This window comes from Lygodium microphyllum, chromosome 18, assembly GCF_053477565.2.
Source record: "Lygodium microphyllum isolate KBCC chromosome 18, Lygodium_microphyllum_v1.1.10, whole genome shotgun sequence".
NCBI lineage: Eukaryota > Viridiplantae > Streptophyta > Polypodiopsida > Schizaeales > Lygodiaceae > Lygodium > Lygodium microphyllum.
In genome coordinates, this window is record NC_141152.1 from 114,083,319 (window position 1) to 114,108,416 (window position 25,098).

The 25,098-nt window shown below is 42.1% G+C and overlaps 1 protein-coding gene across 1 annotated transcript in view; it reads left to right on the forward strand.

Moving 5' to 3' along the window:
- The window catches only part of LOC148021271 (protein DGS1, mitochondrial-like), a 58,069-nt gene that overhangs the window by 17,649 nt on the left and 15,322 nt on the right, over positions 1–25,098 (forward strand). Inside the window, exons 6-7 of the mRNA XM_087698232.1 lie at positions 99–293; positions 880–980. Of these exons, the coding sequence (XP_087554358.1) occupies positions 99–293; positions 880–980 (296 nt within the window). The remainder of the gene's footprint in view (positions 1–98; positions 294–879; positions 981–25,098) is intronic.

The window sequence follows — 25,098 nt, forward strand, 5'->3', positions numbered from 1 at the left end:
TGTACGTGCCTTTGTACTCATCGATGTGTGAAGAAAGCTAAGACTTGTATAATTAAAATTTCAAGGCTTTCACTACAAAGGCCGTGCTGTGAATGCAGATGCAGAATTATCGAAAGCCAAGGAGAGTGACAAGGCTCTGGCTTCGCTACACAGGGGGTGCTGTGGGGCTTGCTGTGGCATCGGGTTGGCTTGTTCAACATAGCCAACTGATGGGTAGCAGCGATTTAGAAAATTGGCTGAAACAGGGTGGTGAAGCTGTTGTGGCATTCACAAAAGAGCATGTTGAAAAGCCGGTATAATGTGCTTACAAACCTGAGATACTCTCCTACTATTTTAGCTAGTATTATTGATGAAGTATCATTGTGTGGTGCAACTAAGAATATTGCAGGAAACCTGTTTAGTCTTGTTATGCTCTAGTTTGCAACTCAATATCTAATAAGTTTTTGTTTTCCAACATGGCAGTTAGTGAGGCTATCAGTGGACAAAACTTGTCTAGATTTTCTAACTTAGGTGTTTCAGAACTTATAACATGTCCGAGCAAACCTTCGGAGCTATTTCATAGATTTCTTTCATTGGCATTGTCATGTGTTTGTGAAGTGGGTCTGTAACAGCCTTTGATTGCCAAAATGGTTCAGTTTTGTCTGTTTGCCAGACTGGTTGCAAGGAAAGGCATGGCAGCTTGTCATAATAAGGGAGGGAGGGGAATGGTCCCTTTTTAAGTTGTGGGATCTTGGAAGGGGGTGGTGCTTTTGGCATGTCATGCAACCTGAGGCTGCATATAGCGAAGTTTCTATTTCAAATTTTGTCTAGTTTTCTCTTGTTTAAAAAGACAGATAATCATTTGAGCTCTGATAATGCTGTGGTTCTGCTGAAGGTCAGCTGCTGTCCATACGAGATGATCTTTTTGAGACATTCAGGAGACGACATCATGGAGCAGCAGAGATCGAAGATGTTCAATTGACAGCTGATTCACTTCGCAGGTTTCTCTTCCGTCTTAATACAAAATGTGAATTTCTAAGATACCAGTTTAATGAAGATACACAAAGCAGCATCTTGCATTTTTGTTATCAGAGAAACTTGTCGAATGTGTGAGGCTCTTACTGACGAGTTCAGAAATGAAATGCAATTGAGTTTTCTTACTAAAGTTAGACTTGTTGAATGTATCTGGCTTCTATCTAGGGATTGGAAATGAAATGCGATTCAATCAGTAGAAATACACGAGTTTCTAGAAGAGTGAGAGAGATTTTTATGAATGACTTTAAAAGTTCTGAAGACTTATGAAACCAAAGGTAGCACAACGCTTATAACTACAGTCTACAGACATACAATGGCATGTCTGATGCTATGGTAAACTAATTTGAATGTAAGAAGTCAAAAAGGAAACTTTAACTGAGGGTGTGCTTGAGGAGCATGGTTGCATTATTCTGAAGAAAGTTCTTAGCATGCTGTAAGCCTGTCTCATTTATTACAGACAAGTCAAACTGATCCAAGTTCTCCTTGCTCTTTCACAAATGTGATAGATCTACTGCTGTAGGATTGTGAGTGTATGAAAATTTGATGAAGTACTAGAATAGGAGGTGATTGGCAAGTGGAAGGTCAGTTGCAAGTTTGCCTAAATCGATAAACCCTCTCAATGGAGAAAATTGAACCCAAGGCTGCATGCTGGACCTCTGTGTGCAATCTAAGGGTTGTTTGTGTGGTATTAGTTGACATTGAGGAGCTAACTTCTGAAGTTTTTCTAACACCATTGGATAAGTCAAAGGATAAACACTCCCAGTAGAGGAACCAAGGCTGAGTGCTGGACCTATGCACTTACTCAAAGAGTCATTCATGTTGCGGTGCTCTTAGAAATAATGTGTAACTTGGGAAGTAGACCTTAGCCTGCAGTGCATCATTTTACAAATCAAATAAAGAAGTCTTTGTAAAGTTGCACCTCTTGTTGATGCTTTGCTAGTTATCCTTGTTTATAACTGAATGGTGATAACACATTAGATTGTGGAAGTAGGGACGACTATGAATACAAGAAGACTCGGAACTCGGTGGTGCAAGGCACCAGTCCTGTTGGATTTGACTCATGCCTATGCTCATAGAGAAGTGTCAGTGATCTGCAATAGGACACTAGGGCACTTTTTACTCTCCGTATGAGAAGTTTTTTCCCCCAGCCACATTATTCTCTATTTGTGTTTATGTTAGTTACAAAGTTCGGTCACTTGCCACACTTTACACATTGTTGGGTGTGAACGCACCTTAAGGCACTTATAGAACCCTAAGGTCTAAGGGTTGTACTTTGTACTTTCACTTACACACTTGAATTGGATTGTGTATCAAGGTGTGTCTACACTCTGACTCTCTCTCTCTCTCTCTATTGTTCACTTTGTTATGAGTTGGTAGCTGCCATCTCCATCTTCAACATTTGGTATCATAGCTCCCAATTTTGCTTGGTCCAGGTCACTATATTTTGAGTTGGTAGCTGCCATCTCCATCTTCAACATTTGGTATCAGAGCTCCTAGGCTTGCTTGGTGCAGATCAGCTCGGAGCTCCCAGCTAGCCAGTAGGCTTGCCACCCTGATGCTGCCCTCGACCAGACAGCCCAGCAGCTGCCGCGTGCAGCACAGGCGTCCTGCAGCATTGTCGCCTAGCCGCCGTTGCCACCTCAACTCAGAAGCTGCCGCCTGCAGTGCTGCAATCCAGCTATGCTGCTCCCTAGTCTAGTTGGTGTTGCCTCCCATGCCCGTCCTGTCCTGCACCGCCCCCTGTTCTGTCCAGTGCTGCTTGTTGCCAGGGCAGCCAGTCCCCCTGTTTTGTGCCACCAGCTCCAGCGCCACCAGCTCTAGCGGTACCTGTGCTCCGCCAGCACCGTTAGCTTTTGCCGCCTATTCGCCAACTACCGCCTCAACAGGTATACTTTATTATTTTTATCCAGGAAGTAAGAGCTACAACAAAGGGTTTGTGCCAGAAAGGTGGATTTCTGCTTCAGAAAGTGCTTTTGGGCACAGATTGCAGAAATTTCTTGGAATTCGGGTCAAAAAATTTGGGACTTTTGCATGTCTGGCAGACATTGACACATGTACTGAAGATTCAGTCTGAAATTGTGCATTTTGGACAGTTAAATTTTGGGGTTTTTGCATTTTTCATGCTGCTGAGCACTGTTTGTGCATTGAACAGCGTGCTACTTACTGAAATCTGTGGAAATTTCAGCACATTGGAGAGTTGTGATCATGTGTAACACAATTTTGTTGATTACAGCTTGGTGTTTGCTGTAATTTCTGGAAATCTACAGATTTCCAAGTCATTCCAGCTTTGGCTATTGCTCTTGTGCCTTTCGGAAGAATGACACTTAACATGGCCAATCAAGGATAGAGTGATGTATTCACTTATGTATTTAACGAGGATAGATTGGATGGCAATAACTATTCTCTGTGGTCCTTTATGATGAAGAATGTGCTCATTGCTAAAAACCTTTGGGAGTATGTTAGTGATGAAGAAGTCAATTGTGGAGTTGTGGCTCCTGCAACACCTCCCCAAGGAGGATGTGGTTAGCGGCCAGCTCCAGCTCAGCCACTTTCCCAAAGAATAGCTGCATAGAAGGCTTGGGACACTTAGGATGCCCAAGCATTGTCGCTTATTGCATGGCAATTCAGCAGGTCATAATCTTGCATATACGTATTGCTACTTCTTCAAGAGTAGCATGGCTTACACTTGAGCAAATGTTTGGTGGGAAAAATGAGACACACATTTCTTTCTTGAAAAAGGAGTTTTGAAAATATAAAGATGGATGAAGGTGATGCTATGTAAGATCATCTTAACAAAATTCAGGACTTGTGTGAGCGAATGCAAATTAGTATTATTCTAATGTAGAGATGATCTCTACTACTTTGAATTCCTCGCCACTCTCTTATTTGGCCTTTCACACGACATTGAATCTCACAATGCGAAAATCTTGTAGCCACTTTGCTTTCTTCAGTTAGTTAGTTTGCTACTAGAAGAAGAGCAAACAAGGAAGAGCAGTGGGGTGGATGTTGTAGCCTTTGGACATGCTTTTATGGCAAGACACCAGGGCAAGGACAGCCAGTCTAGGAATACTCCCATAGTTTTTGAAGTTTAGGCACTTCACAGAACGACAAGAAACAAGGGGGCACGCATGCCAAGAAGGACAAGTGCCATTATTGTAAAAGTCTAGGTCACTACACAGAATGCAGGAAATGCATTGCCAAGGAGATAAAGGAGTTTGGTATGTTTGTTTTCGATGCATCTTCTACTGCTACTGCTACGGAGTCCGCTTCGTTTGTAGTTGATTGTGACCACTGTTTCTACACTTGTAGTTACGATTCTTCTTGGGTAGATAGAGCATTTAGATCTATAGAGGATGGCGGCACTTGGTTCTTTGACAATGGTGCTTCTAAGGACATTACATCCTGTAGGGATTTGTTTACCTTTGTTATTGCAGCTCTTGTTGGCAAATCTGTACAATGTGTCTACAATGCATCTTATCGTGTTAGAGGTGTTGGAGAGATTTGTCTTGAAAGCCATTGATGGTTCTACTCTCCATTTGTAGGATGCATTATATGTGCTAGCGATAAGAAGAATTTGTTGTCCATTTCTTCTTAAGTTAAGTGTGGAATGCAAGTCACATTTGATGATGACAAGTGCATGGTCAGGGATAAGGAATTATTGACTTTGGTATTGACTAGCACATTATGTCATGGACTCTATGAGTTAGATGCTCATTTGATTGATTAGTTAGTCTACTTGGCATCTACTAATACTCTTGCTATGTCACAGGTAGAGTTATGAGATACTTGCATGCGGCATGCTAACTATGGCAGTTTGATGCTTATGCAGGGTACTCATATGTTTGATGGTTTACCTCCCTTGGAGAGACGTACTGAGCATATTTGTGAGAGATGCATTTTGGGAAAAATGAATCGGTTTTCTTTTCCTCTCGTGATGTTACTTTTAAGGCAATAACGAGGTCGTAGATTGTGCATTCAGATATATGTGGACCTATGTAAACAATCATTGGGTGGATGTTATTATTTTATCATCTTCATTGATGATTTTACTTGTTTTGTTGGGTCTATTCATTGATGAAAAAGTCAGAGGCGTATGATGTATTTTTGGCTTTTATTGCACTTGTGGAAAATGAATCTAGCTATCGGATTAAGACTCTTTATTCGGATCAAGGGAGGAAATACATGTCTTCTTTGTTGAACAAATTTTTGAAGCAAAAAGGCATTGCACATTAGTATACTATTTTATATGTTCCACAATAGAATGGGTTTGTAGAAAGGAAGAATCGGTTATTCATGGAAATGGTAAGATGTATGTTGAAAGCTAAAAATTTGCCACATGGTTTTTGGATGGAAGTAGTTATGTGTGCTTGTCGCATTTTGAATAGGTGCCCTACCAAGGCATTGAAAAATGTCACGCCTTTTGAGGCTTGGAACAATCGTAAACCTTTTGTTGGTCACTTTCGTACTTTTGGGTGTCTTGCATATGCTTATATTCCCAAAGTATTGAGAAAGAAGTTGGACAACAAGGCTGCCAAGTGTATATATATGGGGTACAGTAGTGAGAGCAAAGGGTATATATGTACGATCATGTTCCAAGAAAGTCTTTGTCAATAGGATGTGATTTTTGATGAAAAATCAAAGCAAGACGTTGAATTTGAGGTTCATCAAGAGCATGTACATAATCAGGAGGCTAGATAAATGCCTGGATGGTATACTTGTAGTTTTTAAAAGACAGTCATTTGGATGCTTCTCTTGCTGATCATACTAGGAGACGAGCACGTTTGCATGATCATGCTAAAACAATGGAGTTTGTTACGGCAACAAAAACACTTGATGGTGAGGAGCCTGATTCTTTTGAGGATGCACAACAGAGTGTGCATTGGATAGCAGCAATGTAAGGTGAATTTGATTCTATCATGAAGAATCAAACATGGGATTTAGTTACATTGCTTGTTGGAAAGAAAGCCATTGGTACTAAATGGGTCTATAAGTTGACAAGAAAAGCAAAGGGATCCATTGATAAGTACAAAACCAGGCCTGTGGCAAAAGGCTATGTGCAAAAGAAGGGCATTGATTATGAGGCATTTGCTCCTACATCTTGTATGACTACCATTTGGTATATGGTTGCTTTGGCTGCCAATCATGGTTGGACTGTGCACTAGCTTGATATTAAAATTGCATTTTTACACGGGGAACTTCAAGAAGAAGTGTATGTTCAGCAGCCCTTGGGTTTTGTAGTTAAAGGATTCGAACACCTGATATGTAAGTTGAAAAAGGCTTGAGGCCACGAGCTTGGTATGCAAAAATTGATGCCTATTTACTCAGCCAAGGATTGACTAACAGCCCATCAGAGTCTACTCTCATTGTATGCAAAGAGGGGGATCCTTGCTGGTCATTTGTCTTTATGTGGATGATCTTCTGCTCACAAGGACACATGCTGATTAGATTTCAGCATTCAAGAAAAATTGCAGCAAACTTTTGAAATGTTAGATTTGGGCCTTTGCATTACTATTTGGGCATTCAGTTTATTCATGATGCTAGAGGCATTGGATTGTTACATTCTTGATATATTGGTAAACTCCTTAAGAGATTTGGCTTTCAAGATTGCAAGCTAGCTAACACACTGATGGAGACTGGACTCAACTTGCCTTTGCATGATGACAGTGATTTGTTTGACATTTATACATATGCTTCAATAGTTGGATGCCTCATTTATTTGTTCAATACAAGGCCATTTATTTGTTCAATACAAGGCTAGATATTTAGTTTGTAGTTTCAGCCTTGAGCAAATATATGCACAACCCACGTATGTTACATTGGCAAGCTGTGAAGCGTGTTTTTCGTTACTTGCAAGGTACAAGGACTCTTGGATTGCTTTATGCCAAGGGGGGACCGTTGCAATTACATGCTTATAATGATTCAAATTGGGCCGGTGATTTTAATTCTTGTCACTCTACCAGTGGTAACTGTTTCTTTCTTGGCTCATCTTGCATTTCTTGGTTTAGCAAGAAACAATCCACTATTGCCACATCATCTAGCTTTCACTACTATAGTTGAATATGTATGGTTGAGACATTTGTTGGCTTATCTTGATGTATCCGTCACGGAGCCTGCTCCTCTGTTTGCTGACAATCAAAGTGCCATTGTAGTGGCATGGAAGTTAGTGTTTCATGCATGTATGAAACACATAGAGATACGTTATCACTTTGTTCGAGAGAGGCTACTGTAAAATATTACACGGCGCAGCGAACAGAATCTGAGAAAGAGATAGAGAGTACACAACAGATAAGAGGAGAATCAGTAAAATTCTTTAACTCCAAACAACTGATACAAAGATGGCTCTGTCCACCCGTGCGCTTCCACTAAATGAAGCTTAGATGGCGATCTAGACAGAAGATAGGTGAAGAGCTTAAGGCTAGCTGGAACAACAACTCTGACTGGGTGAAAGATGAGTGTAAGATGGCTGCAAAGGGGTTTAGCTTTTATAGCCCGCGAAGGTCGTTAGGTCGGCCTGCTGACCGACCTACCATATGAGCCTCCACTAGTCGGCCAGGGAATATTCCAGGGAATATTCCCTTTACCATCGGGCCGGGGGCGCTGCCCCCGGACCCCTGCCAGGGGGGCCGCTGGCCCCCCTGGGACCCCCCAGCCAGGGGCCGCTTCCGCGGCCCCCGGACCCCACAATAGGGGCCCCTTTTAACTCCCTTACCACGCAACTCAATGCAATGTGCCTCGAGTTGCTACCAGCTTAACCACTCCGTCTAACCCAAAGATTAGACCCACAACAGTCACCTTTTTGCCATCCGGTCACATAGACCTCATCTGATATACAAGTCAGGACTCAACCAATGTCCGGGCTCACATTTGGCTTCTCCTCATAATGGGGGCCTTACAACTTTGAGCACCATGGATCATTGGTAGCACCTAATGAGGGTGGGGCATTGATCATATCTAACACCCCCCCTCAATGTCCACCCATAGGTGAACTATCTCCTCGGCCCAATGCCGAGTCTCTGAAGATGAACTTGAAGCAGATCCTTCGTAAGTGCTTTGGTGAAGATATCTGCTCCATTCTCCTCTGTTGGACAGTAGACCAATTCCACTATCCCATCCTCCATCAAATCACGCACATAGTGATACTGGATCTCTATATGTTTGGTGCGTGCATGAAACACTGGATTTTTGGCAATGGCGATGCAACTCTGATTGTCACATCTCAGCACAGTTGGTTCTTCATCCTGCACTCCCATATGCCATAGAATCCTTCTCAACCATACGGCCTCACATGCAGCAAAACAAGCTGCCTTGTACTCTGCTTCGGTAGAAGACAATGCCACTGTTGGTTGCTTCTTACTAATCCAAGAGAAAATTCCTGAACCCAAAGAGAAACAATAACCAGAAACTGACTTCCTGGAATCAATGTCTCCTGCCCAATCTGAGTCACAGTTCCCCACAAGAGAAGTTCCGAAACTGTATGTGATACCATAGTCAAGAGTTTTCTTCAAGTATCTGAGCACCCGCATCCCAGCCTTCCAATGACTCTCATGAGGTTTGTTTGAGAACCTGCTCAAAACACCAACAGCAAAACTGATATCTGGTCTGGTGTTACACAAGTAGATTAGACTGCCGACCAACCTCCTATACCTCCCAATGTCTGCTAGTGCTGATGTATCCTCAACGGATAACTTTACATTCCCCTCCATAGGTGTAGCTATCTCCTTGCACTCGGTCATGCCAAATGCCTTCAAGATCTCCCATGCATACTTCTTCTGAGAGATGAAGATCTTTCCTGGCTCTTGCCAGACTTCAATCCCCAAACAATAGTGCAGCAAGCCCAAGTCTGTCATTTCAAACTCAAAACTCAAAGCCTTTCGAGTTTGGTTGATCATATCTTCATAGTCACCTGTAATAAGAAGGTCGTCCACATATAGGACAATCACTACAGACTTTTTACCATCCCTGTAAACATACAAGTTAGCATCTGAGGCACATCTTTTGAAGTTTAGGTTTAAAAAGAACCTATCTATCCGCTGGTACCATGCTCTGGGGGCTTGTTTCAGCCCATACAATGCCTTCTTCAGTTTACACACTTTGTTCTCAGAATGGGGGGCCTCAAACCCTGGTGGCTGAGCCACGTACACCTCCTCCTTGAGGTCACCATTTAAGAACGCTGACTTAACATCCATTTGGTACACTGGCCACTTCTTGTGGGCAGCCACTGCAAGTACCGTGCGAATAGTGGTCATTCTGGCAGTTGGGGCAAATGACTCTTGAAAATCAAACCCTTCAACTTGTGAAAATCCTTGGGCAACCAGTCTAGCTTTGTACTTTTCTAAGGTACCATCAGCCTTGTACTTTACCTTCCAGATCCACTTGGTGCCAATAATCTTCCGCTTTGCTGGCCGATCCACTAGCTCCCAAGTGTCATTCTTCATTATGCTGTCATACTCCGCCTGCATAGCAGCCTTCCATGATGGATCTGCAAGTGCTTCTTCTAAGTCAGTTGGCTCCTTTACTTCTCTCATAATCTCAACCATCAAGGCCATGTTGACTATGTGAGCAGAAGCCCTCCTTTGCTCCTCTATTCTCTGAGACCTCCTTGGTCCGTCTGCCTTCTCCTCAACAGATGCAGGCATAGGATTATTGTGGTCATAGAGCTGCTTCACCCAGCGCGGCAATGGCTTTTCCGGTGGGGTGATGTCAGGTTGGTGAACTTTTTCCTCATCATCTGAAGATGATGCTTCCTCCTCCTTAAGGATAGGGATAGCTCTCGGGACAGGTTCATAGTGGACTACTTCTTCGCTTGATGATAAAGTGGAAGACCTTGCCTTCTCCTCCTCCACTGTATGCGGCTCCTCCTTGAACACCACATCACGGCTCGCGATGATCTTCTTTGCCTCTTGGTCATATAACTTGTAAGCCTTCTGCTCATCACTATAACCCAAGAAGATACATTTTCTGCTTTTTGGTTGTAACTTGTTTCTCTTCTCATCTGGAACATGTGCATAACATTCACATCCAAAAATTCTGAAATGTGAAACAGATGGTTTCTTACCAGTGTAAGCCTCATGAGGTGTTTTTCCCTTGAGAGCCTTTGTGTAGCTCCGATTTAGAATGTAGACTGCAGTATTAACAGCTTCAGCCCAAAAATGGTTAGGCAATCCCTTGCCCTTTAGCATGCATCTTGCCATCTCCACAATGGTGCGATTCCTGCGTTCCACAACACCGTTCTGCTGAGGTGTGTGAGGCGTTGTCAATTGACGCTTGATACCTTTGCTCTTGCAAAAGCTTTCAAACTCCTTTGAGTTGAACTCACCACCACCATCTGTTCTAAATTTCTTCACACTTTTCCCTGTTTCATTCTCAACAAGTATTAGCCATTCTTTAAACTTACCAAAAGCTTGAGCCTTATCACGAAGGAAGTACACCCACATCTTCCTACTGTAGTCGTCGACAATCAACATAAAATAAGAAGATCCCCCCAAGGCCTGTGTAGGCATCTTACCACACAAGTCAGCATGCACCAACTCTAGAGGAGCATGTGCTCTATTATTGCTTTCTTGTGGAAATGCCTTTCTCTGTTGCTTGCCCATCATACAAGCTTCACATGGTTCCTTCAATTCAGTTATTGTAGGTAGGTGAGCAACCATACCTTGCTTTTGCATCTCCTTCAATACTGCAAATCCGATGTGTCCAAACCTTTCATGCCAAAGCTTACTTGTGCCCACTCCAGCGGTGGCTGTAAGAGCACTTAGCTCATACAGGTTGTTCCTCCTTTCTCCTTTGCCAACAATTGTGCCAGCACTATCAATAATTTCTGCACCTGTCTTCTTGAACCTCACTTCATGACCAAGATCAGTTATGGCAGCAACTGATAAGAGATTTCTTCTGATTTCGGGAACATACAACACATTTGAAAGCTTTTTGACTTCACCATTTGCAGCAACAAAAGAAATAGTACCTGTGCCCGCAGCAGGGCATTTAGCATCATTTCCAACCGTCACAGTGATGGATTCTTGTAGAGGCTGCATAGAACTGTATAGACCTTTCTTGTTGGTCATGTGACGGGAGGCCCCACTATCCAACACCCAAGAGTCAGTGGTAGATTCTTCTTGCGCCGAGGAGCACACTTCCTCAATGGTCGCCATGAATAATTCCAACTCTGCTTCAGCCGTATTGGCTGTCTCTTTCCCTTTACTTTTAAGGGTACCATTCTTTTCATCTGCCTTCTTGACACGACAATCTGCAATTGCATGTCCTTTCTTCTTACAGTAGAAGCACTCTCCTTGAAACTTCTTCTTGCCGCCCTTCTTTTTTTTGTCACCATCATTTTTGGTGGAGGAAACACCTTTGCCTTTTGCATTGGTAGAGAATGCAGCATCTCCATTGTTGCTTCCTTCTCGGGCTTTCAGCCTCAACTCCTCCTCCATTAATAATGCACAAAACTCCTCAAAAGTCAAAGCTTGAGGTCTCACCTGAGTATTAAGGGCAGTTACTAGTCCATCAAACTTTTGTGGACAAATCCGAAGACACCTCCGAGCTAGCTCTTCGCTAGTCTTTTGTATCCCAGCGCCAGCCATCTGGTCGCGCAGATTCTTAATCCGAGTGATGAATGCTTCAACCGTCTCTCCTTCAGCAAACTTCTCCGCTGCTAGTTGATTCTCCAAGTTTTGAATCCTTGTTTGGTTTCGTGTTTCATACTGACTCCTTAGTACATTCCAAGCCTCTGACGCTTTGGTTGTATGCTGAATCAGAGTCAAAACACTGTCAGAACAGCTTGTAACTAAGGCACACAATGCATCTGCATTCCTTCGTTTCCAAGCTCGTAGAAGATCTGCATTCGGAGGAATCATCACACTAGGATTTGATGGGTCGGGGGTAGGCTGTGGTTCTGCGTCAGTCCCCAGCACAGTCTCCAGAAGCTCATAAGAATCAAGGATAGTAGTAATTTTGAACTTCCACAAGGTGTAGTTTGTACCATCTAACTTGCCTTCGCTGAAGGTTGGTGGACGAATCCTCAGTGTTTGAATAGCCGGTACAGCAGCACCACCTCCTGCACCGCTTCCTGATGCGCCAGAACTGCTTCCCGGAGTCGACATCGTTTCTCTTTGCTGTTGAAGCCTTGGCCTCTTGCACTCTCTCCGATCTCTAGAGCCCCCTGGGCTCTGATACCATGTAAAATATTACACGGCGCAGCGAACAGAATCTGAGAAAGAGATAGAGAGTACACAACAGATAAGAGGAGAATCAGTAAAATTCTTTAACTCCAAACAACTGATACAAAGATGGCTCTGTCCACCCGTGCGCTTCCACTAAATGAAGCTTAGATGGCGATCTAGACAGAAGATAGGTGAAGAGCTTAAGGCTAGCTGGAACAACAACTCTGACTGGGTGAAAGATGAGTGTAAGATGGCTGCAAAGGGGTTTAGCTTTTATAGCCCGCGAAGGTCGTTAGGTCGGCCTGCTGACCGACCTACCATATGAGCCTCCACTAGTCGGCCAGGGAATATTCCAGGGAATATTCCCTTTACCATCGGGCCGGGGGCGCTGCCCCCGGACCCCTGCCAGGGGGGCCGCTGGCCCCCCTGGGACCCCCCAGCCAGGGGCCGCTTCCGCGGCCCCCGGACCCCACAATAGGGGCCCCTTTTAACTCCCTTACCACGCAACTCAATGCAATGTGCCTCGAGTTGCTACCAGCTTAACCACTCCGTCTAACCCAAAGATTAGACCCACAACAGTCACCTTTTTGCCATCCGGTCACATAGACCTCATCTGATATACAAGTCAGGACTCAACCAATGTCCGGGCTCACATTTGGCTTCTCCTCATAATGGGGGCCTTACAACTTTGAGCACCATGGATCATTGGTAGCACCTAATGAGGGTGGGGCATTGATCATATCTAACAGCTACATGTAGGGTATTTCAGCCTTGTCTACTATTCTACCAACAACAATATGGTTGACATCTTCACCAAAGATTTTCCTTCTGACAAATTTGAAGCATTTCGCAATGCTTTCAATTTGATCGCTTTCGGTGGATAATCCTTGTATGCTGATCACTTTTCACTCTAGGGGGGTTTGTTAGGTTTGACTTATGTCTATGCTCAGAGGAGTGTCGGTGATCCATAGGACACTGGATCACTTTTCACTCTCCATATGAGAGGTTTTTTCCCCCAGCCATATTATTCTCTATTTGGGGAAGTGTAGATGACTGTTGTAATAGACTTCACAACACAAAAGAAAATAGAAATCTCACAGCAATCTAAGATTTTCACTCTACCCTGCTTCCGGTGTCTCCACAAGCACTAAGAGAAAGAGTGGAAGAATGGGAGAGCTTCTTACCTGTTGCTTGGTTGCTCGAACCTTGCTTCTTTTTCTTCACTTCAGCCTTCAAAATTAGTCTCTCAGTGGCGCGGCTCTGATACCAAGATTCGCGTGGTGGGGGACTTGCTTGAGCTACTGCGCCAAAAACACACTGTATACACAAGAGGAAGCTCACTCAAGAACACAAGAAGAGAGATGGAGGCCAAAACGTTTTCTTGCTGATTTCTTCTTCTTCTTCCACACACAATACAATGTACACAAAGTATAGATAAGATACAACATAAAGGAAAGTGGCCTACTAAGTCAAAGAGTGCATAACAAACTACACTAATCGACTAGCGCTATATCTTTGCCAGTTGTAGGTAGGCGTAACAAACTAAATATAATAAGTGATAAGTTAGTGGCCATGTGAGTATCATAATGACTACCAATGTGCTAAGTGTAGATGTACGGACGCATCTAGCCAGGTGGTCCATCGTCAATGTCCGCACGTGTTGAGCTTGCTATCTCAACGTGTTTGGAGACTTGGACAAATTGGATGGCACCAATTATCCCATGTGGACATACATGATGAAGCATGTATATTGTACTTGTTGCCAAGTAGCTTTGGGGTTATGTATGTGGTTCAGAAGTGAGTCTTGCAGGCCTGGTTACTTAGAATGCTATATGTTTTTCAAGCTCATCCATTATCACTAGTGGATCTTCCACTCTAGCTACTCCTGCATCTCCCACAGTAGATGAGTTGAGATGGGATGGGAATGATGCCCAAGCTCATGCTTTGATTGCACTCTCGTGCAAGAGACAAGTTATCTCATATATTTGGTTATGCACAATGGCCAAGGATGCTTGGGATAAGCTTGCTTCGTCGTATTAGGTGTGTAATGAGGCTCGTGTAGCCTATTTGCACAAGCAGTTGGAGATGGAGCACATGACCAAGGACAATTTTGTGCATGCATACATTACACGTGTCGAGGAAATTATAGAGTAACTTGCTAATATTGATGAAATAATTCCCGATGCATCTCTTGTATGTACGGTCTTGGCTAGTCTACCTCAGATTAGAGTTTTGCCACTACACTTTGTCTACTTGCAAAAGGAGATGCTAATGCATACAAATTCGATGTGTTAATATTACTACTGTTATAAGAAGAGTAATTAGGCTGAATTGCTTTAATATGAGTATGGTCAATCTAACATTTGCAACTAGCCATTGAAACAAATGGAAGTCATGGAAACCCTTGAAGGGTGCGAGTGGAAGTACTTAGGTAGTATGTGCGTCAAAGGAGGTGTATTCAATAGTAGAGAGAGTGCAAAGTGTGTGGAAATTTGAGATGGGTGTGTACCAATGTGGTACACACAAAGAATAAAAGAATATATTTATAATTAGGGTATGGTACACTTAGACCTACAAGGTTGTGTTCACATGTACAAGTAAATATATACATGAGAGTAGCAAAATGGCCTTTACACCCAACAACCTCCCACTTAAAGGTCCTATGTGAACCTTTAACCAACTCCCACTAGTCGAATGGAATGCTTATGTTGAGCCTTTGCAAGACTCTTAGTGAGAATATGTGCAGGGTTATCCTATTTTTGATCTTAGTCAGTGTGACTAGACCATCATCCAGAACCTGTTTGATAAAGTGATACTGCACATCAATATGTCTGGTACGTGTATGAAACATTGCATTCTTAGTTGGGCATACAACACTTTGGCTATCATATCCAAGTACAAGTGTTTTGGTGGGAAGCCCAAAATCCTTGACCAAACGACCAAGCCAAACAACTTCTTTCGAAGCTTGAGTGGCTGAAATATGTTCAGTCTCAGTGGTAGAAAGTGTTACTATCTTTTGCAATCTAGAGCACCAAGAAATGGCCCCACAAGTCAAAGTAAATATATACCCGCCAGTAGACTTACGAGTATCCAAGTCACCTGCCATGTCTGCATCACAATATCCTTGCAGGTCTAATGTACCCTTTCCATAGCAAATACATTTTCTTTGTGTGCCCTTAAGGTATCGGAAGATTCATTTCATTGCCTCCCAATGTGCTTTGCTAGGATTTAACATAAACTTGCTCACAACTCCCACTGCATGAGTGATGTCAGGTCTAGTGGCAACCATAGCATACATGAGTGACCCAGAAGTTGAAGCATAAGGAACACCCTTCATAGAGCTGGCTGCCTTATTATCTTTTGGGCAGTTTGCTTTGCTAAGCTTAAGGTATGGTGGTAAAGGAACACCAAGAGGCTTAGCATTTGCCATAGAAAAACAATCAAGTACTTTTCTTGTGAGAGAAATAAGAGCTGTTGCTCTCTAGCTCTCGTCACATTATGGGCATGTTATCCGGGTGCCACCTTTTTAGTATTCAAAAAATGGGAATTGGGAGATTCCCAAACTTAATAATATTGTGGACAATAGATTTGCCAATGGCAATGTTCTCTTAGTTAGTGTAAATCATCAATAATATCAAATTGATGGACAGAAAGCTATGCAATTTTTAGGAGTACGTGGTAGACTCATAGTGCCAATAACATTTATCTTTTTAGGATTGATCACAATACGAATCGAGCTAACCACATGGCCCAATAGCAATCCTGGTGCACAGATCAGATGTTGTATGCTCGCGTGGTGAACGCCGAAAGGTCCCCAAGAACAAAAGAACTCTACTTTTTGCACAAAAATCAAGGTAGAAAGCATACACGACATGAACAAGAGACCAATTGGGTACAATCTCCCCCCATGCCTTGTGTGAGCGCTCCATAAAGCATGTATTTTATGTATTAATCATCTTCAAGCTCAAATAATAGCCCAAATTACAAATTAGCACGCTTTTGGCTTTTGAGTTTGCTTTAGCACAAAATAGAAATAAAGCTAATGGGCGGGCGCCCAAAGAGTCAGGCATACCCAATACAATGTCCAAATACAAATATCATAATCGTGCGCCCATGCGCATATAAAATAATAAATAAATATCCAACGCCTCAATAAATAGGCGCGACAAAATATAGGCGCCATGCCTAAGGTATGCACCCATCAAAATATAAGTGATAACTCGAATACACGCTATCCTCCAATGCTTTCCTCCGCCACTGCTGCTATCTCTACACATCAACTGAAACATTCACAATCGTTAGTAAAATAATACAATTAAATCGACAAAAGTGAATACCTAGCAGTCTTTAGCTACATAAATAAATTAACTGGTTAGAAATCAATCCTAACCTTAATTTATCACGAATGCGCACTCTAAACTCATAAACGTTTATTAATTTAATATGTATTTTGCGGAATCACCCATGTACACACTAAATTAATGAAATGCCCAAAAAGGATAGGCGTCCCCATCAACTTCTCGCACAAAGAATCCACTTTGTGTCTGAGCTCCGATCAACAAAGTTTACGGAATCCACCGTAAAACCTCACAGAATCCACCGTGGCACGGAATCCACCGTGAAGTATGCCTCCTGGCATCAAATCCATACGGCACTCCAAATACGTATTTTCTTGGATTGAGAGCAATACAAAACTACTTGCATTGCTTGAAATATTTTCTCAAAATAATTACCTATCTCTTCCTTGTGGTGGCTGCCCCTGGGTCATCAATAAAGTCTTTCACCTCCTCTTGGAAAATATCACCAAAAGCTTTATCAGTCGTGCATTGCCAAGAACCTTGCGCATTGCATAATCTAAAAGCAATAACATGATGTGCAAAGGTACCAAATATAATGATAAATGTGGTTTTCAACTTATCTTTCTTTGTGATAGCCATTTGGTTATAACCATCGAAGCAGTCCATAAACGACTAGATATCCCTACGTACTAATTGATCTAGGATCTGATCAATAAATGATAGCAAATAGTAATATTTGATTATCTATTTATTAAGCTCCCTGAATTCTATGCAAAGTTGGATTTGATTATTTTTCTTTTTCTTGATCTACTGTTGGTGAACACCACTCCGTGGTTGTACAAGAAATATTACGCCAACCTTATGTAATTTTTGTAGCTTCTCAAATAGTTTGTCCCTTAGCTCAAAAGGCATACACTTCACCTTTTGTCGAATAGGATAGTTGCCCTCCTTTAGGGGAATAGTATGCATAGCCAGACTAGGAGAAATGCCCCTCAGCTCATCATAGCTCTAGGTAAAAATATCACGTAATTCTTGGATCAAGGACACATAGTCCTTCCTCTCTTCCAGACTAAGCATAGATCCTAATTTAATTGGTCATGGCTCATTCAACGTATCGAGATCTAGCTCAATCACATCTGCATCTCTGATTTTGTCTTGAGCTTCTATCAACTCATTAAGAGTCACTTGGTAGACATCTTCTGTAATGGACCCCCTCTTGATTCATTGCTTGACAAAGTCTCACTACCAAAAGGATCCTCTAATACATCTAATTATGTCAAAGATAAGGGTGCTATCTCGCTTTGAGGAGATTTAGGATATGGATTCACTATTACGCATTTGGCATCTCTGCCAAAAATAAGATGCCCAATGGGTATATCAACTTGATAGTCAAACTACAAGATCCATGGCCTTTCTAATCATAATTGATAGCTTGGTTGCCCCGTAAATCTAATAACCCTAAAGTCCAAAATGCATTCCACATTAGCAACAGTCATGTGGACTTTGGTAATGCAATCTTCCGATTGCCTTAAACCGTCATCAGCATCTAGAGTATTATGGATACATCCTTTTGGATTTAGAGTCCCCCAGCCTTTCCATCAATTCTGAACTTATAATGTTGACAAAGGATCTCGTATCCACCATGGCATGATCTATTAGTATGCTGTCAACATATGCTACCACCCTTGGGCAATGCTTTTCAACATGTTTAAATGAGCCATCTTCCACACAGGCTATTCCCAAGGGTTCGATGATATACCCAATGTCTGAAGGATCTTCTTTAACTCTTTATCTATACCCAGAGATAACTTGATTAGCTGTAGAAGATTCACATTGGGATTTATCTTGCAAAGAGAATTGGCTAAGTTAAATTCATGATAATTAGCAATGGTTCTCTTCTCCTGCTAGACCATTCATTCTCTTGGTTTGTTAGATAGGCTTATGTGCCCATTTCTTGGCTTTTACCTTTTTCTTTGGCAGCTCCTTATTGGAATCATCTTTGTCATCAGTAGCTTTTAAAGGACTAGCTTCCACATTAGGGTTAAGGACTTATGTCCCCTTATCATCCTATTTAGGGTTTGCTTCAACAAGTTTTACAATATCCCTATTGCCTTCTTTAACCTTCTGTCCTCTTGTACTAGCTTGTAAATTGGAAGCCTTAGTGGTGTTGACATGCACTACTTCAATAAGGCTAACACCACCACTATTAGGCAGCTCTTCTACAAAATCTTTTCCTCTCTACAATATATACTTTGGTCCCTCATCTTACTGAAGGTTATTCCCTTGTGCTCAATGATTAATTAGGCATAGCTACCTACTCCCTCACTGAAGAGAGGTGATTTTACTTTGGCAAGTACTAGCTAGATGGCCGAACTTCCCACTTATATCACATTTGACATTAGGCTAGTTTCTCGGAAAGTGCTGGCCACCACACCACTTATAGCTAAATCTTGATGGACCACCCTCGTCAAGAACGTTGACTTTATATCAAAATTTGTTGCATTTTTAGGTAATTAACAACTATGGTTGTTTGTCTATATTGTTCCGTTATCATATCAGTATGATTCTTCATCATGCCCTTGACTTCGCAAGGAATATTTGATGCACTAGACTCGTAGTAGTGATCATCCACTTGCCATTCAGCTAGCCTAACCACCTGATTAGGGATTAGCCACTATTGATTAGTTTGCATGACATTAGGGTTCATCATTTAGCTTCTATTATTTAGTGGGATCATTTGGCTAGCCATTAGTATAGTAACATTTAGAGGAGCCGATAGCATGGGCACATATTCTGCATTGTTTTTCCTCTTTCATTCAAATCGGTCATAGGTGTACTAGTGGCACCAAGACTTCCACAGATCAATGCCTAATTATTTCCAAGACCTAGACTCAAGTTTAGGTTTTCCCTAGATACGTAGGTTGCTTGTATGCATAACTCTACCTCCTCTTCTCATGTAATAGTAGTGTCTATATTAGAGAGAAACACTACTCAATTGCACTTGGATATTAAAGTCTGATCCATGTAAACAGTACTACAATTGGGCAATAGGTGGAATAGGAATAGAGGTTTGTGATTTGCAAAACACCTCTTTCAATTTCTTGGTATACGCTTGAGCATTCTTATGGGGCTCTTGGCATATCACATTTAGAATGTGTAGCCAATACTGACCTTCTCTCTCAGGGGCAAAGTCTGATCGAAAGACCATAAAGAATATGTCAATCATGGTTATGGTCCCAACATGATACCACATTGTAGCTCTTCCTTTCAGAGTCGTGTTGAAAAACATCATGAGCCCCACCCAATGATTTGTGTGATCAGGCTATGGATCCACATCCAAAGGAATGTCAATGATCTCATTATTTGGCCGCTGAACTGCATTTTCATGTTGCTATAATACATTTTCAGGCTGCTGTAATTTATTTTCAGCATGCTGATTTTGTTGCCCGAGCTGATTTTCAGCATCCCTTTGTTGCCCATTGTCAATTGGCTCAATGATGATACGCCGATTATCATAACCTTTTAGTGGTTGATGGCAATCCAAGTGGTTGATCATACTGAAATTTTACTTTCTTTTTGTCTAAATCACTAGGTGTGGCATTTTTCAGTAGCTTTGACTCATTAAATACCACATCTCGGTCGCATAGCACCTTTTTCATGCTTGGAACCCAAACTCTATTGCCCATTTCACCTTCATCCCCATAACCCAGATGCCTCTATGGGATTTCATGTCAAGTTTGGTTCTGCTATCAACTTGTACATGTACATAGCATTTGTAGCCAAAGACCCTTAAGTGGTTATATGAAGCAGGTTTGCCAGACCAAACCTCTTGAGGGATGCCACTTTCAAGTGCATGATATGGAGATCGGTTGTAAATATGCACTGTGGTTTTAAGTGCCTCTTTTCAAAATGATTGCAGGAGATTTAGCTGTGGACAGCATGCACCAACTTTTCTTACATAAAGTGCGATTCATTTGCTCAGCCACACCATTAGACGATGGGTTATAAAGAGCTGTAAGCTCCCATTTAATCCCATTGACATCACAAAACTTATTGAATTCTTTAGATACATACTCTCCCCCATTGTCTGTTCTTATGTATTTTAATTTTAAATCCTTTTGAGTACTAATAAATGCATAAAACCTTTTAAAGGCGTCCAATGTCTCACTTTTTTGCCTAAGCAAGTAAACCCATAGCTTTCTAGAATGGTCATTGATAAGGCATAAAATAACGGAAACCACTATGAGTTTTTATTGGCATGGTATATACATCAGAATGGACTAAATTCAAAATACATGCCTTCCGCCAAGTGTATGGTGCCTACTCCCTCAATATCACATGCATGGTTATTCCCTAGGTGAACTTTTCCAAGGTTACCTTCTGCATAAGAAGAAAAACACTCCAAAGATGGAGTTACATGAAATGAAGTACCAGTGTCAACAATCCATGATTGTGACAAACCATCATGAGTAGATAATAAGGCATCTATCACATTCTTTTAGTGATATACATGTCTTCCATTGTCATAGCATGTGGATCTGAAGATGCAACCAACAAATCAATATCTTTATCTTCTTCTATCTCCTCAATAATAATATTTGATACCACATTTTTCGTTTCTAGTCGGACAAGCTCTTTGGAGTTGAGAATGTTGCCGATTGAGATGGTCGACCAGTGGCAGTGTGAGTCTGAGCTTTAAAGTGCCCCTTGCCATCACCTTGCCTCCCCTGTTGGGGGTTACTCGACTGAGGGGCTGGGGTCTGAGACTTAGGTTTTGGTGCTGTGCCTCTTGCCTTTGATCAACACTTGTCGTCGAAATGGCCAACCTTTTGACAATGTTGACAATACCTATTCTTTTTAGGTACATTTTGCCACCTTGGTTTGAGTTGTGATTGGAAGTTTCCTTGTGATTCCCCGGATGGATTTTGTCTGAGATTTTGATTGGAAGTTTGATTTTGTTTGCCCTTTCCTTGCTGCCCCTTCTGAGAATGAGCAATAAGAGTCCTCTCTGAGGGATTATTCAGATGAAATTGATCGAACAACCGTGCATAACGCGTCAACTGACACTCAAATTCATAGAAAGTAGGCATGGTAGGCTTTGGAACTATACTTCCACAAAATTGAAGTATTTCATGGGGAGTTTGTTTAGAAATAGTGTGACTTGATTGTTAGAGGACTTGGGAGTCCCTATAGTAGAGAATTCGGCAAGAAGACGTTGATACTTAGCCAACTTGACTTTCAAGTCATCCCAGAGGTTTTGAAATTTTGAAGCTCATGGTTAAGATTGATATGACGGATTCTATTCTGAGCCACATAGCGGTTAGTCAAGTGTGCCCATTACTTTGATGCTAAGTCAAAATGCTGAAGCTGAGAATGAAACTCAGGCAATAAGCCTTGCATCAACTCGACAATAGCGGAGGCATTCCTAGCCTTTCATGAGTGGACAACCTCGTATGGAACAAGTGTGGGATCGGGTTGGGATTCAAACCCTTATAAGATCCCATAGGTTCTGTGAGTCAAGGACATGTCTCATTAAGTTCGATCAAGTGGTAAAGTTTGATCCGTTGAAGTGAGTCTTGTCATTGAATGCATGCTTGGCTGAACATGAGGTAGAACCATGAGGTGTCGAGAAAGTGGTGTAAGATGGATGGGTGGAATAAGATGGTGGTGGTGGTGGAGGAGTCTGATAGGAAGAAGGAGAGGGAAGAGATGGGTAGGCAGAAATGGGCTGTGAATGTCCAATGAGTGCCGATTGAGGCAAAGACACTCAAACATGAATGTTTCTATAAGATACTGGTGTAGGTGGAGGCACTGAAACATGAAAGCCCTATCCAAAGTTCAGCTGGGGCACAGTAGAAGGATGATCAGGAGGTCCACTGAGGAGAGACTAGGAGGGATACCTAGGCTGCAATGATCCCGAAAGTGTGTGAGAAGAAGGTGGAACGCCACGTGGTTGAGGCAAGGATGAGATCCTAAAAGGTGTGCTTATGTTTCCATAACCCCTCGGTGTGATGTGTGGTGCAACATGGGGTGTCTGAAATGGAAATGTGAATGGTGTGAATGGAAGAAGATGGTGGGATAGGTGGGTTTTGAATTTATGGAGTAAAATGTGAAAATGCATTTTGTTCATTTCTCCCATTTAATAATTGAAAATGAAAAGATGATGATGAAGATGCACCATGTAATGAAGGAATAGAAACACCAAATTCGTTCTAATTTTGAGAAGTAAACTGAAAAGAAGGAAGGGTAAAAGAAAAAGTACTTGGCTTTTTCTTATAATCCCCATGACATGTGTTAATATACAAGAATTGGTCCTCAAGAGAACCTTTTCCGTAGTCAACAGATTGTACTCTTTTGTATGATTTCTACTAGTATATTGCAAAACAGAAGAGCTAAAAGACGAAGGAAGAAAAGATGAATCTAAAGTACCTTACACCAGAGTAGATGGAAGAGGATGAAAGAATGGAATATACTCCAGATCTCTTTCTCCAATAGGGGGGCCCTATAAAGAAAAATACCCTAACACAGAAACATAAACAGAAACCGTACGACAAAGCACAGATTGATAAAAAGAACAGTTAGGGTTAGGGTTAGAGTAACTCAGAGACAATGAACAGGGTGAATAAATGAAATGATATGACTACTAATAATACGATGCTCATGCAGCAAACACACTATGCAGTGAATGAATACTGAACCTCGAACTCCTGTATCTCTAGGATCAGGACAGGGGTAATGAGCTGGAGAGTGTGTCGTACTCCGAATGGATCCCGAATCGCAGCAAGGCAGTCTCTGGATGTCGAATACCAGGAAATGCAGCAGTGAGAAGTTGGATCTGATGCAGACAACAGTGAGGAGAGAGAAAGACTAAAAACGGAGCTTGCAAGAGAGAAAAACTAAAAACGCAAGCAGGACAGCCTGCAGGAGAGAGAAAGACAAAAAACGGAGCTTGCAGGAGAGAGAAAGACTGAAAACGCAGGTAGGACAGCCTGTAGGAGAGAGAAAAACTACAAAAGGAGCTTGCAGGAGAGAGAAAGATTGAAAACGCAGGAAGAACAGCCTGCAGGAGAGAGAAAGACTACAACGACTGTAGACAGGAGAGAGAAAACTGTCAGGGCAGCAGCTGGAGCCTGCAAATGCAGCAATTTGTTGGTGTGGCAGGCTGTACGATAGCAGTGCAGATGAACAACAGTTAGTTGCCAGGCAGAAACAACAACAATTAGTGTGTGGAGGGTTGGAAACAGGGGCCAAATTGTAGGGAATAGTGATGGATAGCACGGGCTGAGATGTCCTCTGTGACCGGGGTGTGGGCAGCAAGCTGGTAACACCTGAAACCTGCAAAAACGAGATTGTAAAAGAGTGGAGGGCTGGCTGCCAATTTATAGAAAATTAGGGTTCTAGATCCTCTCCCACTTAACTTTCTTGATCCGCTCCCTGTTTTAGGGTTTTGGCTAAAATAAGCCTAAGATAAGCATGTTTTGGGGCTGTTTAAGTAGCTAAGTGCATTTCTTAGCACAATAGGCCCATCCCTGAGGAAGGTCTTGACGGCCCTGCAACATCATCAGACTTATGTGCAAAATCTGAAGAGAGAAAATCATGTATATCTTCATTGAGAAGCTTTTCTTGAAGGGAAATTCTTCGGTCGAGCTCCTCAATCTTCTTTTGTCTATAAGCCATGATCATGTGATATTCTTCATCAGACAACTTACATAACTTTGTTTCTTCCTTGTGGTTAGAAGTGTCTTCCACCATGTTGGAACTTTGTGGAGCAAGCTGATTTGCCCACTCTCGATTGGTTCTCGGCATAGATGTTTTTGGAGACTGAACTAATGTTGTTGTGTTTGAAGTCATCTAAACCTATTGTTGTTTTTGCTTCTGCGGAGAGCTTTTAGATTAAGGCTTAGGTTTCTCTCAAATGACCTTGCTCTGATACCATGTAAAGAAATATCCTAACATAGAAACACAAACAGAAACCATACGACAAAGCATAGACTGATAAAAGAACCCAGATAGGGTCAGGGTAACTTAGAGACAATGAACACAGAAAAAAAATGAAGTGATATGACTGCTGAATATATAATGCTCATGCAGCAATCACACTATGCAATGAATGAATATTGAACCTCAAACTCTTGTATCTTAAGGATCAGGGTAGGGGTATTGAGCTGGAGAGTGTGTCATACTCTGAACGGATCCCGAATCGTAGCAAGGCAGCCTCCGGATGTCGAACACCAGCAAATGTAGCCAAGGAAGGCTGAATCTAATGCAGATGACAGTGCAAGTCAGAGAAAGACTAAAAACGCAGGTAAGGAGAGAGAGAGACTAAAAACGCAGGTTGCAGCAGAGAAAACAACAAATGCAGGCAGTGGAGAGAAAATTTGCTGCGACAGGCTGAGGAGAGAGAAAAAAAGCAACGACAGGAGGGAGGAGAGAGAAATTTGAGCAAGTGGCAGGTGGAGAGTGGTCGGCAACAATTGCTCTGCTGTAAACAGTTGCAAACTGTGGATGGAAGGATGGAAATAGATGCTAGACTATAGATGAGAGCAAGGGACAGTTGAGACTGCGATGTTCTCCGCGAAAGGGGTGTGGGCATATGACTTGTACTTTGTTACCTTCATTGATGATAT